The 15168-nt window shown below is 42.3% G+C and overlaps 1 protein-coding gene across 1 annotated transcript in view; it reads right to left on the minus strand.

Moving 5' to 3' along the window:
• LOC117432597 (ras-related C3 botulinum toxin substrate 2) overlaps window positions 1-14793 on the minus strand; it is a 16910-nt gene extending 2117 nt beyond the window's left edge. The window contains exons 1-4 of the mRNA XM_059019853.1: window positions 14609-14793; window positions 7699-7770; window positions 7196-7313; window positions 6303-6365 (exon numbers count right to left, since the gene is read on the minus strand). Coding sequence (XP_058875836.1) covers window positions 6303-6365; window positions 7196-7313; window positions 7699-7770; window positions 14609-14643 — 288 coding nt within the window. The 5' untranslated portion in view covers window positions 14644-14793. The remainder of the gene's footprint in view (window positions 1-6302; window positions 6366-7195; window positions 7314-7698; window positions 7771-14608) is intronic.
• Window positions 14794-15168: the final 375 nt, after the last annotated feature.

Raw genomic sequence — 15168 nt, forward strand, 5'->3', positions numbered from 1 at the left:
ACTAGACTGGATTGAATTACATTGAGATCACTAGACTAGACTGGATTGAATTACATTGAGATCACTAGACTAGACTGGATTGAATTACATTGAGATCACTAGACTAGACTGGATTGAATTACATTGAGATCACTAGACTAGACTGGACTGGATTGAATTACATTGAGATCACTAGACTGGACTGGATTGAATTACATTGAGATCACTAGACTAGACTGGATTGAATTACATTGAGATCACTAGACTAGACTGGATTGAATTACATTGAGATCACTAGACTAGACTGGATTGAATTACATTGAGATCACTAGACTAGACTGAACTGAATTACATTGAGATCACTAGACTAGACTGAATTGAATTACATTGAGATCACTAGACTAGACTGGATTGAATTACATTGAGATCACTAGACTGGACTGGATTGAATTACATTGAGATCACTAGACTAGACTGGATTGAATTACATTGAGAGCACTAGACTGGATTGAATTGAATTACATTGAGATCACTAGACTAGACTGGATTGAATTACATTGAGATCACTAGACTAGACTGCATTGAATTACATTGAGATCACTAGACTGGACTGGATTGAATTACATTGAGATCACTAGACTAGACTGGATTGAATTACATTGAGATCACTAGACTAGACTGCATTGAATTACATTGAGATCACTAGACTGGACTGGATTGAATTACATTGAGATCACTAGACTAGACTGGATTGAATTACATTGAGATCACTAGACTGGATTGAATTACATTGAGATCACTAGACTGGATTGAATTACATTGAGATCACTAGACTAGACTGGATTGAATTACATTGAGATCAATAGACTGGACTTTATTATAATTTTTCTTAGCTGCTCAATGATAGGGGAGACCCTGGGGGACCCCTGCGCTCCCCTCACTGTATAATATAGGCAGTCAAAGTGTGTTTCTATTAGAGGTAGCACCGTCTAGCCAAACACAGGTCATATAAACAAACTGGGGAGACAACGAGGCCTGTTTCTGATGACAGTGAAGGCGGTGGAAGACTGCAGTTAAACTCTGCCTCTAGTCAATTTAAACACACTCGATGGACGCACTCTGTGTGTCCTAACTAAAGCAGGACTGGGAAGATAAAGAAGAGAGTGACATTTCTGGGTTTAGTTGAATTACTGTCACAGAGCTGGAAGATGTCGTTTTATAACCTCCTAGCACTGCTGATGCAAGCAGGACAAGAAAAACTATAATATTATATTCTGGTCTATGCTAGTCTATGCTATGCTAGTCTAGTCTATGCTAGTCTATGCTATGCTAGTCTATGCTATGCTAGTCTATGCTAGTCTATGCTATGCTAGTCTATGCTATGCTAGTCTATGCTAGTCTATCCTATGCTAGTCTATGCTATGCTATGCTAGTCTATGATAGTCTATGCTATGATAGTCTATGCTATGCTAGTCTATGCTATGCTAGTCTATGCTATGCTAGTCTATGTTAGTCTATGCTAGTCTATGCTAGTCTATGCTATGCTAGTCTATGCTAGTCTATGCTATGATAGTCTATGCTATGATAGTCTATGCTAGTCTATGCTATGCTAGTCTATGCTATGCTAGTCTATGATATGCTAGTCTATGCTATGATAGTCTATGCTATGCTAGTCTATGCTATGCTAGTCTATGCTATGCTAGTCTATGATATGCTAGTCTGTGCTAGTCTATGCTATGATAGTCTATGCTATGCTATGCTAGTCTATGCTATGCTAGTCTATGCTAGTCTATGCTATGATAGTCTATCCTATGCTAGTCTATGCTATGCTAGTCTATGCTATGCTAGTCTATGCTATGCTAGTCTATGCTATGATAGTCTATACTATGCTAGTCTATGCTATGCTAGTCTATGATATGCTAGTCTATGCTAGTCTATGCTATGATAGTCTATGCTATGATAGTCTATGCTATGCTAGTCTATGATATGCTAGTCTGTGCTAGTCTATGCTATGCTAGTCTATGCTATGATAGTCTATGCTATGCTATGCTAGTCTATGCTATGCTAGTCTATGCTAGTCTATGCTATGATAGTCTATGCTATGCTAGTCTATGCTATGCTAGTCTATGCTATGCTAGTCTATGCTAGTCTATGCTATGCTAGTCTATGCTATGCTAGTCTATGATAGTCTATGCTATGCTAGTCTATGCTATGCTAGTCTATGCTATGCTAGTCTATGCTATGCTAGTCTATGCTAGTCTATGCTATGCTAGTCTATGCTATGCTAGTCTATGCTAGTCTATGCTATGCTAGTCTATGCTATGCTAGTCTATGATAGTCTATGCTATGCTAGTCTATGCTATGATAGTCTATGCTATGCTAGTCTATGCTAGTCTATGCTATGCTAGTCTATGCTATGCTAGTCTATGATAGTCTATGCTATGCTAGTCTATGCTATGCTAGTCTATGCTAGTCTATGCTATGCTAGTCTATGCTATGCTAGTCTATGCTAGTCTATGCTATGCTAGGCTATGCTATGCTAGTCTATGCTATGCTAGTCTATGCTAGTCTATGCTATGCTAGGCTATGCTATGCTAGTCTATGATAGTCTATGCTATGATAGTCTATGCTAGTCTATGCTATGCTAGTCTATGCTAGTCTATGCTATGCTAGGCTATGCTATGCTAGTCTATGCTATGCTAGTCTATGCTAGTCTATGCTATGCTAGTCTATGCTAGTCTATGCTATGCTAGTCTATGCTAGTCTATGCTAGTCTATGCTATGCTAGTCTATCCTATGCTATGCTAGTCTATGCTAGTCTATGCTAGTCTATGCTATGCTAGTCTATCCTATGCTATGCTAGTCTATGCTATGCTAGTCTATGCTATGATAGTCTATGCTATGCTAGTCTATGCTAGTCTATGCTAGTCTATGCTATGCTAGTCTATCCTATGCTATGCTAGTCTATGCTATGCTAGTCTATGCTAGTCTATGCTGTGCTAGTCTATGCTAGTCTATGCTATGCTAGTCTATGCTATGCTAGTCTATGCTAGTCTATGCTATGCTATGCTAGTCTATGCTATGCTAGTCTATGCTATGCTATGCTAGTCTATGCTATGCTATGCTAGTCTATGCTATGCTATGCTAGTCTATGCTAGTCTATGCTATGCTAGTCTATCCTATGCTATGCTAGTCTATGCTAGTCTATGCTAGTCTATGCTATGCTAGTCTATGCTATGCTAGTCTATGCTATGCTAGTCTATGCTATGCTAGTCTATGCTATGATAGGCTATGCTAGTCTATGCTATGCTATGATAGTCTATACTATGCTAGTCTATCCTATGCTAGTCTATGCTAGTCTATGCTATGATAGTCTATGCTATGCTAGTCTATGATATGATAGTCTATGCTATGCTAGTCTATGCTAGTCTATGCTATGATAGTCTATGCTATGCTAGTCTATCCTATGCTAGTCTATGCTAGTCTATGCTATGCTAGTCTATGCTATGCTAGTCTATGCTAGTCTATGCTATGCTAGTCTATGCTAGTCTATGCTATGCTAGTCTATGCTATGCTAGTCTATGCTAGTCTATGCTATGCTAGGCTATGCTATGCTAGTCTATGCTAGTCTATGCTATGCTAGTCTATGCTAGTCTATGCTAGTCTATGCTATGCTAGTCTATCCTATGCTATGCTAGTCTATGCTAGTCTATGCTAGTCTATGCTATGCTAGTCTATGCTATGCTAGTCTATGCTATGATAGTCTATGCTATGCTAGTCTATGCTATGCTAGTCTATGCTATGCTAGTCTATGCTATGATAGGCTATGCTAGTCTATGCTATGCTATGATAGTCTATACTATGCTAGTCTATGCTATGCTAGTCTATGCTATGCTAGTCTATGCTAGTCTATGCTATGATAGTCTATGCTATGCTAGTCTATGATATGATAGTCTATGCTATGCTAGTCTATGCTAGTCTATGCTATGATAGTCTATGCTATGCTAGTCTATCCTATGCTAGTCTATGCTAGTCTATGCTATGCTAGTCTATGCTATGATAGTCTATGCTAGTCTATGCTATGCTAGTCTATGCTAGTCTATGCTATGCTAGTCTATGCTATGCTAGTCTATGCTAGGCTATGCTATGCTAGTCTATGCTAGTCTATGCTATGCTAGTCTATGCTAGTCTATGCTAGTCTATGCTATGCTAGTCTATCCTATGCTATGCTAGTCTATGCTAGTCTATGCTAGTCTATGCTATGCTAGTCTATGCTATGCTAGTCTATGCTATGATAGTCTATGCTATGCTAGTCTATGCTATGCTAGTCTATGCTATGCTAGTCTATGCTATGATAGGCTATGCTAGTCTATGCTAGTCTATGCTATGCTAGTCTATCCTATGCTAGTCTATGCTAGTCTATGCTATGCTAGTCTATGCTATGCTAGTCTATGCTAGTCTATGCTATGCTAGTCTATGCTAGTCTATGCTATGCTAGTCTATGATATGCTAGTCTATGCTAGTCTATGCTATGCTAGGCTATGCTATGCTAGTCTATGCTAGTCTATGCTATGCTAGTCTATGCTAGTCTATGCTAGTCTATGCTATGCTAGTCTATCCTATGCTATGCTAGTCTATGCTAGTCTATGCTAGTCTATGCTATGATAGTCTATGCTATGCTAGTCTATGCTATGCTAGTCTATGCTATGCTAGTCTATGCTATGATAGGCTATGCTAGTCTATGCTATGCTATGCTAGTCTATCCTATGCTAGTCTATGCTAGTCTATGCTATGATAGTCTATGCTATGCTAGTCTATGATATGATAGTCTATGCTATGCTAGTCTATGCTAGTCTATGCTATGATAGTCTATGCTATGCTAGTCTATCCTATGCTAGTCTATGCTAGTCTATGCTATGCTAGTCTATGCTATGCTAGTCTATGCTATGATAGTCTATGCTAGTCTATGCTATGCTAGTCTATGCTAGTCTATGCTATGCTAGTCTATGCTATGCTAGTCTATGCTAGTCTATGCTATGCTAGGCTATGCTATGCTAGTCTATGCTAGTCTATGCTATGCTAGTCTATGCTAGTCTATGCTATGCTAGTCTATCCTATGCTATGCTAGTCTATGCTAGTCTATGCTAGTCTATGCTATGCTAGTCTATCCTATGCTATGCTAGTCTATGCTATGCTAGTCTATGCTATGCTAGTCTATCCTATGCTATGCTAGTCTATGCTGTGCTAGTCTATGCTAGTCTATGCTATGCTAGTCTATGCTATGCTATGCTAGTCTATGCTATGCTAGTCTATGCTAGTCTATGCTATGCTAGTCTATGCTAGTCTATGCTATGCTAGTCTATGCTAGTCTATGCTAGTCTATGCTATGCTAGTCTATCCTATGCTATGCTAGTCTATGCTAGTCTATGCTAGTCTATGCTAGTCTATGCTATGATAGTCTATGCTATGCTAGTCTATGCTATGCTAGTCTATGCTATGCTAGTCTATGCTATTATAGGCTATGCTAGTCTATGCTATGCTATGATAGTCTATACTATGCTAGTCTATCCTATGCTAGTCTATGCTAGTCTATGCTATGCTAGTCTATGCTATGATAGTCTATGCTATGATAGTCTATGCTATGCTAGTCTATCCTATGCTAGTCTATCCTATGCTAGTCTATCCTATGCTAGTCTATGCTAGTCTATGCTATGCTAGTCTATCCTATGCTAGTCTATGCTAGTCTATGCTATGCTAGTCTATCCTATGCTAGTCTATGATAGTCTATGCTAGTCTATGCTATGCTAGTCTATCCTATGCTAGTCTATGCTATGCTAGTCTATCCTATGCTAGTCTATCCTATGCTAGTCTATCCTATGCTAGTCTATGCTAGTCTATGCTATGATAGTCTATGCTATGATAGTCTATGCTATGCTAGTCTATCCTATGCTAGTCTATCCTATGCTAGTCTATCCTATGCTAGTCTATGCTAGTCTATGCTATGCTAGTCTATCCTATGCTAGTCTATGCTAGTCTATGCTATGCTAGTCTATCCTATGCTAGTCTATGATAGTCTATGCTAGTCTATGCTATGCTAGTCTATGCTAGTCTATGCTATGCTAGTCTATGCTATGCTAGTCTATGCTATGCTAGTCTATGCTATGCTAGTCTATGCTATTCTGTGCTGTTGGTTTTACAGAGGGACACACATGTCGTTTTCAAGCAGTTTTCAAGGCAGGAGGAAGCTTGTGTTCCTGCAGCTGAAAAACTATCGCTGGGGAATGCAAACAAACTGGACTGTCAACGCGGTGGCTCTTCCTTACCTTGGCTCGGACGTTCTCGTACGAGGCGGGGCTGACCAGCGAGAAGCAGATGAGGAAGACATCCTGGAGGAGAAACGAGAAAGAACAAAAACGAGGGGTTGAAGAAACGAGAGCGTGACGGGAAGTGGAAGAGACCGGATCACATGATCAGCACTGTGTGTGTGTGTGTGGGTGTGTGTGTGTGTGTGTGTCTGTGTGTGTGTGTGTGTGTGTGTGTGTGTGTGGCAGTGCATTCTGGGAGCTGTAAGTCAGTCTGTTCATATTTTTATGTTGCAGTGTATTCTGGGAGCTGCAGTCACTTTGTTAAAAGTACATGTTGCAGTGTATTCTGGGAGCTGCAGTCGGTTTGTTAGAAGTACATGTTGCAGTGTATTCTGGGAGCTGTAGTCGGTTTGTTAGCAGTGCATGTTGCAGTGTATTCTGGGAGCTGCAGTCACTGTTAAAAGTTCATGTTGCAGTGTATTCTGGGAGTTGCAGTCACTGTTAAAAGTACATGTTGCAGTGTATTCTGGGAGCTGTAGTCTGTTTGTTAGCAGTGCATGTTGCAGTGTATTCTGGGAGCTGCAGTCACTTTGTTAAAAGTACATGTTGCAGTGTATTCTGGGAGCTGCAGTCACTTTGTTAAAAGTACATGTTGCAGTGTATTCTGGGAGCTGCAGTCACTTTGTTAAAAGTACATGTTGCAGTGTATTCTGGGAGCTGTAGTCGGTTTGTTATAGCAGTGGATGCAGTGTATTCTGGGAGCTGTAGCCAGTTTGTAGCAGTGCACGTTGCAGTGCATTCTGGGAGCTGTAGTCAGTCTTAATATTTTTGTGTCGCAGTGTTTTCTGGGAGCTGTAGTCTTATAAGATGTCTGCGTCAGGCAGTGTATTCTGGGAGTTGTAGTCTCCTACCGTCTGCGGGTACGAGAGAGGCCGTAGCCTGTCGTAGTCCTCCTGCCCGGCTGTATCCCAGAGCCCCAGATTCACCGGCTTGCTGTCCACCATCACATTGGCAGAGTAATTATCAAACCTGAGAGAGAGGAGAGGAGACAGCGGGCTGGGTTACAGCACTGAGCTCCTCAAACCCACTGCCTTCCACACTGCAGCCCAGCGCTTTCTTTATCTAACCACTGAGCTCCTCAAACCCCACTGCCTTCCACACTGCAGCCCAGCGCTTTCTTTATCTAACCACTGAGCTCCTCAAACCCCACTGCCTTCCACACTGCAGCCCAGCGCTTTCTTTATCTAACCACTGAGCTCCTCAAACCCCACTGCCTTCCACACTGCAGCCCAGCGCTTTCTTTATCTAACCACTGAGCTCCTCAAACCCACTGCCTTCCACACTGCAGCCCAGCGCTTTCTTTATCTAACCACTGAGCTCCTCAAACCCCACTGCCTTCCACAGCGGTACTTACACAGTAGGGATGTATTCCCCTGGGAAGGCGTTTGTTGTGTAGCTGATCAGCAGACAGGTTTTCCCCACAGCTCTGCAAACAAACAAGCACAATATTATCAGAGAGATCACAAATACATTGGTGTCCATTACATTGATGTAGTGACAGTGCTATGGCAGGTGAATCAGTCCCATGCTGTGCTATTGACAGTGCTATAGCAGGTGAATCAGTCCCATGCTGTGCTATTGACAGTGCTATGGCAGGTGAATCAGCCCCATGCTGTGCTATTGACAGTGCTATAGCAGGTGAATCAGTCCCATGCTGTGCTATTGACAGTGCTATAGCAGGTGAATCAGTCCCATGCTGTGCTATTGACAGTGCTATAGCAGGTGAATCAGTCCCATGCTGTGCTATTGACAGTGCTATGGCAGGTGAATCAGTCCCATGCTGTGCTATTGACAGTGCTATAGCAGGTGAATCAGTCCCATGATGTGCTATTGACAGTGCTATAGCAGGTGAATCAGTCCCATGCTGTGCTATTGACAGTGCTATAGCAGGTGAATCAGTCCCATGCTGTGCTATTGACAGTGCTATAGCAGGTGAATCAGTCCCATGCTGTGCTATTGACAGTGCTATAGCAGGTGAATCAGTCCCATGCTGTGCTATTGACAGTGCTATAGCAGGTGAATCAGCCCCATGGTGTGCTATTGACAGTGCTATAGCAGGTGAATCAGTCGCATGCTGTGCTATTGACAGTGCTATAGCAGGTGAATCAGTCGCATGCTGTGCTATTGACAGTGCTATGGCAGGTGAATCAGTCCCATGCTGTGCTACTGACAGTGCTATAGCAGGTGAATCAGTCCCATGCTGTGCTATTGACAGTGCTATAGCAGGTGAATCAGTCCCATGCTGTGCTATTGACAGTGCTATAGCAGTTGAATCAGTCCCATGCTGTGCTATTGACAGTGCTATAGCAGGTGAATCAGTCCCATGCTGTGCTATTGACAGTGCTATAGCAGGTGAATCAGTCCCATGCTGTGCTATTGACAGTGCTATAGCAGGTGAATCAGCCCCATGCTGTGCTATTGACAGTGCTATAGCAGGTGAATCAGCCCCATGCTGTGCTATTGACAATTGAAATATCGCAGTGTTTGGTTTTTCACTCTAAATACCAAAGCAGCCCTGACCTGGGTTACCATGGCAACAGGCCGGGTCACATGGTTTTCGGGAACCAGTGCTGGGGTTTTGCTTTCCGTTGCGAAACCTAGATTGAGTTTCCTGTTTCTCGCCTACATACATTGTGAGCCATTCTGCACAAGCTGAATATAAATGATCTTCAATGGCAGACAGACAGACAGCGGCACTGCAATGGCTCTGTATTACACTGAGGGGGCAATGGTAGCACAAGTATAGGGCAGCTACAATGGGGTGAGGCTGGTAGAATGGGACCACAGTGTGCTAACTATACCCTCCATGATCTTCAATGGCAGACAGACAGACAGCGGCACTGCAATGGCTCTGTATTACACTGAGGGGGCAATGGTAGCACAAGTATAGGGCAGCTACAATGGGGTGAGGCTGGTAGAATGGGACCGCAGTGTGCTAACTATACCCTCAATGATCTTCAATGGCAGACAGACAGACAGCAGCACTGCAATGGCTCTGTATTACACTGAGGGGCAATGGTAGCACAAGTATAGGGCAGCTACAATGGGGTGAGGCTGGTAGAATGGGACCACAGTGTGCTAACTATACCCTCAATGATCTTCAATGGCAGACAGACAGACAGCGGCACTGCAATGGCTCTGTATTACACTGAGGGGCAATGGTAGCACAAGTATAGGGCAGCTACAATGGGGTGAGGCTGGTAGAATGGGACCACAGTGTGCTAACTATACCCTCAATGATCTTCAATGGCAGACAGACAGACAGCGGCACTGCAATGGCTCTGTATTACACTGAGGGGCAATGGTAGCACAAGTATAGGGCAGCTACAATGGGGTGAGGCTGGTAGAACGGGTTTGTAAATTGTTAAAAACCTTCCTTGCTAAACCTGTATGAAAAGTCAACAGCGTTACAAAGACTAAGGCACATTCTTGCACGGCAGCTTCCACATTGAAAGTGAATGAGCTCTGACTTGTCAAGAAAAAAAATAAAAATTTCAGTCACACTCGCTCGACCACAAGCGAGCTTGCAATGCGATAACACGTCACACGGACTTCGACAAGTGTCGGTTAAATTTGACAAAATAAGCGACAGACTGGAAAGATATTAACGTTACGTTTCTAGCTTTGTGACTTTTGTATGTTTTCAGTCAGACTTCGTGGCTAAATAATAATTAGTTTATTATACAACAGCAAGTGTCGGGACAGCTAGGGTAAAATAACTTATTTTTTTTCATATTCCTTAGTCCCAAGTAATTATTATTATTATTATTATTATTATTATTATTATTATTATTATTATTATTATTATAACCGATTTCCCAACGTTAAACTGACCGGAAGACTGTTCTAAAAGACGTTGCTATGGAGATGCGGGGCACTGAGACACACACACACACATATAAACAAAGAGATGCGGTTTTTATTATATTATAATTATGTTTTTTTTATTATTATTTTTCGTTTTTAATAATTATCAACTGAAATTGTACGTAAGAATAGGCAACATTTTCGGTTTTCAGTTTTTATAAAGGCTAAATAATAATAATAATAATAATAATAATAATAATAATAATAATAATAATAATAATAATAATAATAATTTTGTTTGGTTTTTTTTGGTTGAAAAAAATTACGGAATATAATTTGATACGGACACCACAATATTATTTTAAACTAAATATGAACTATAAAACAAACAAACAAAAAAAAAAACGTTGTCTTGTAATTTTAATAAAAACAAATAACGATACGCGATGTAGGACACGATGAACGTCTAAAAACACATCGTTTAAACAGTCTCATTTATAATGTATGACGCGTTGAGCGTTTCTATTTTGAGACCGGAGTTCAAGTTCCTGTTTTGTATTTAATTAGTGAACCATTTATTTGTTTACCTAGAATAATGCTTATCTCGAAACGCAATATCACCACCTTGAAACGCCCTGGTCAGACTGTCTGCCATTGAAGATCATTGAGGGTATAGTTAGCACACTGTGGTCCCATTCTACCAGCCTCACCCCATTGTAGCTGCCCTATACTTGTGCTACCATTGCCCCTCAGTGTAATACAGAGCCATTGCAGTGCCGCTGTCTGTCTGTCTGTCATTGAAGATCATTGAGGGTATAGTTAGCACACTGTGGTCCCATTCTACCAGCCTCACCCCATTGTAGCTGCCCTATACTTGTGCTACCATTGCCCCTCAGTGTAATACAGAGCCATTGCAGTGCCGCTGTCTGTCTGTCTGCCATTGAAGATCATTGAGGGTATAGTTAGCACACTGTGGTCCCATTCTACCAGCCTCACCCCATTGTAGCTGCCCTATACTTGTGCTACCATTGCCCCTCAGTGTAATACAGAGCCATTGCAGCGCCGCTGTCTGTCTGTCTGCCATTGAAGATCATTGAGGGTATAGTTAGCACACTGTGGTCCCATTCTACCAGCCTCACCCCATTGTAGCTGCCCTATACTTGTGCTACCATTGCCCCCTCAGTGTAATACAGAGCCATTGCAGTGCCGCTGTCTGTCTGTCTGCCATTGAAGATCATTGAGGGTATAGTTAGCACACTGTGGTCCCATTCTACCAGCCTCACCCCATTGTAGCTGCCCTATACTTGTGCTACCATTGCCCCTCAGTGTAATACAGAGCCATTGCAGTGCCGCTGTCTGTCTGTCTGCCATTGAAGATCATTGAGGGTATAGTTAGCACACTGTGGTCCCATTCTACCAGCCTCACCCCATTGCAGCTGCCCTATACTGTACTGGTTAGGATTTGTCAACGGCTTTTAATATTTAATTAAATTGAGGAACCACTGTTTCCAAATGAACTTTAACCAGGAAGCTGCTGCAATAGACTGACAACGTAAAGTGAAGCGTCTTGTGTGTTTTCTCACTCAGATTTGCAGATAGCAGCCACAAGCTTCCTCTTGTGAAAGGACTCTGAAACATCAAAGCTTTCAGAACAACGTATTTTCTGTCTGTTTTATTAAAAACACAAAAATACTAACCCAACGGGGGGGGGGGGGGGGGAACAGAAACCAATTCAAAAGTATAAGGATAGCTCAGAATATCCTTGTAGGATTTTGTTGTTTTTTTTTGTCGGACTTCCCTTCATTTCGAACGGGCAGTTTCGAAAGAAACACGTGTTTTCAGCAAACTAGCAAGCGATTTTAAAAAACCAAAAAAAAAAACATGTTGTGCTTTTAGACCACCTGCAGGAACAGGACCAAAAAATGGAAACACTTCTGTAAATGAGTGACAGCGATTATATTGAAAGCGAGGGCTTCCACACAGGTGTGGCTCATGCGTTAATTAAGCAAATAACATCCCAGCATGCTTAGGGGCATGCATAAAAATGCTGGACAGGCCTGGTTGCCTCTAATTCTGTCTAGCATGGCTGCAGGAGGAGACCTCAGTGACTTTGAAAGAGGGGTGATTGTTGGGGCGCGTTTGGCAGGAGCTTCAGTCACCCAGACAGCTCAACTTGCTGATGTTTCACGAGCAGCGGTGTCTAAGGTGATGTCGTCATGGAACTCCGAGGGAATGACATCATCAGCAAAGGACATTAGCGGGCGGAGACGCATACTCCAGGATCGTGATATCCGTGCGTTCATTCGAAGTGCAAAACAGGCGAGCGACTGCAGATCAAATGACTGCAAATTTCAACCTGGGGCCCCAGTGGCAAGTTTCACACTGTGGTCCCATTCTACCAGCCTCACCCCATTGTAGCTGCCCTATACTTGTGCTACCATTGCCCCTCAGTGTAATACAGAGCCATTGCAGTGCCGCTGTCTGTCTGTCTGCCATTGAAGATCATTGAGGGTATAGTTAGCACACTGTGGTCCCATTCTACCAGCCTCACCCCATTGTAGCTGCATAGTTAAGTCTCAATGCTTCACTTTGTAAACTTTTAAACACACACACACACACACACACACACGCACACGCACACACACACACACACACTCGCACACACTCGCACACACCAAGGTGAGGCTAGGACAGTGTGGTTTTGCAAAAGGATGTTACAAAACTAACTGACATCCGGGTGACATTCTATAACATGAGGAAGACATCTTGTAAAAAGAATAAAACATTCTGGTGCATGTAAAGCATAGGGAAGCATTGTAAAGCACAGAGAGGTCTGGTAAAGCATAGGGAAGCATTGTAAAGCACACAGAGAGGTCTGGTAAAGCATTGGGAAGCATTGTAAAGCACAGAGAGGTCTGGTAAAGCATAGGGAAGCATTGTAAAGCACAGAGAGGTCTGGTAAAGCATAGGGAAGCATTGTAAAGCACAGAGAGGTCTGGTAAAGCATAGGGAAGCATTGTAAAGCACAGAGAGGTCTGGTAAAGCACAGGGAAGCATTGTAAAGCACAGAGAGGTCTGGTAAAGCATAGGGAAGCATTGTAAAGCACAGAGAGGTGTGGTAAAGCATAGGGAAGCATTGTAAAGCACAGAGAGGTCTGGTAAAGCATTGGGAAGCATTGTAAAGCACAGAGGTCTGGTAAAGCATAGGGAAGCATTGTAAAGCACAGAGAGGTCTGGTAAAGCATAGGGAAGCATTGTAAAGCACAGAGAGGTCTGGTAAAGCATAGGGAAGCATTGTAAAGCACAGAGAGGTCTGGTAAAGCATAGGGAAGCATTGTAAAGCACAGAGAGGTCTGGTAAAGCATAGGGAAGCATTGTAAAGCACAGAGAGGTCTGGTAAAGCATAGGGAAGCATTGTAAAGCACAGAGAGGTCTGGTAAAGCATAGGGAAGCATTGTAAAGCACAGAGAGGTGTGGTAAAGCATAGGGAAGCATTGTAAAGCACAGAGAGGTCTGGTAAAGCATAGGGAAGCATTGTAAAGCACAGAGAGGTGTGGTAAAGCATAGGGAAGCATTGTAAAGCACAGAGAGGTCTGGTAAAGCATAGGGAAGCATTGTAAAGCACAGAGACGTCTGGTAAAGCATAGGGCAGCATTGTAGAGCACAGAGAGGTGTGGTAAAGCATAGGGAAGCATTGTAAAGCACAGAGAGGTCTGGTAAAGCATAGGGAAGCATTGTAAAGCACAGAGAGGTCTGGTAAAGCATAAGGAAGCATTGTAAAGCACAGAGAGGTCTGGTAAAGCACAGGGGAGCATTGTAAAGCACAGAGAGGTCTGGTAAAGCATAGGGAAGCATTGTAAAGCACAGAGAGGTCTGGTAAAGCATAAGGAAGCATTGTAAAGCACAGAGAGGTACGGTAAAGCATAGGGAAGCATTGTAAAGCACAGAGAGGTCTGGTAAAGCATAGGGAAGCATTGTAAAGCACAGAGAGGTCTGGTAAAGCATAGGGAAGCATTGTAAAGCACTAGAGAGATCTAGTAAAGCACTTTATCACACTTCGCTATGCTTTTACTATAGGATACTTTTATAAGGTATTATATTATATAAATAACTATAGTTTCACATATTGCAGTATCTGTTTTAACAGTTCACGTTAGACTTTTCCTCTGTCGAAATCTGGCTTCTACGGTACGCTGATATACAGGAAGGCGGAAGAGTCTGTCAGTGAAATGCGTAAAGTTTGCGCGAAACTTACCTAAAAAACAACAACAACATTTCAAACTACGAATAGTTTCTGTTTTAAAAAAAAAAAAAACATTTGCCGCCGCTCCGCACCGAAGCGTGGCTTCCAACAGCTTTTCAAAACGCCGCGTCCGAAGCCGTATTATTAATCATAAACGACCGAGGAAAGAGGGTAAAGACTTTAGATTTTAAAAATAAATAAATAACTAACTTACCCGTCTCCTACCACAACGCATTTAATCGCTTGCATCTTGGCGTGTGTTACAAATTAAAAATAAATACAAAAAAACAGGACTATGTAGACTATATTTTTTAAAAAAAACTACAAAATGAAATCGTTTAGAGAGAAAAGGTGTGTGCGTTTTGGTAGCGATGTCGACTTCCACATTCGAGCGCTTGTCATTTCCCAAGAAGCCCCTCCTCCTTTCAAAAGTGCTTAATAACGCTGTTTACCAGACCTCTCTGTGCTTTACAATGCTTCCCTATGCTTTACCAGACCTCTCTGTGCTTTACAATGCTTCCCTATGCTTTACCAGACCTCTCTGTGCTTTACAATGCTTCCCTGTGCTTTACCACACCTCTCTGTGCTTTACAATGCTTCCCTATGCTTTACCAGACCTCTCTGTGCTTTACAATGCTTCCCTATGCTTTACCAGACCTCTCTGTGCTTTACAATGCTTCCCTATGCTTTACCAGACCTCTCTGTGCTTTACAATGCTTCCCTATGCTTTACCAGACCTCTCTGTGCTTTACAATGCTTCCCTATGCTTTACCA

The sequence above is a fragment of the Acipenser ruthenus genome, unplaced genomic scaffold (assembly GCF_902713425.1).
Source record: "Acipenser ruthenus unplaced genomic scaffold, fAciRut3.2 maternal haplotype, whole genome shotgun sequence".
Lineage (NCBI taxonomy): Eukaryota > Metazoa > Chordata > Actinopteri > Acipenseriformes > Acipenseridae > Acipenser > Acipenser ruthenus.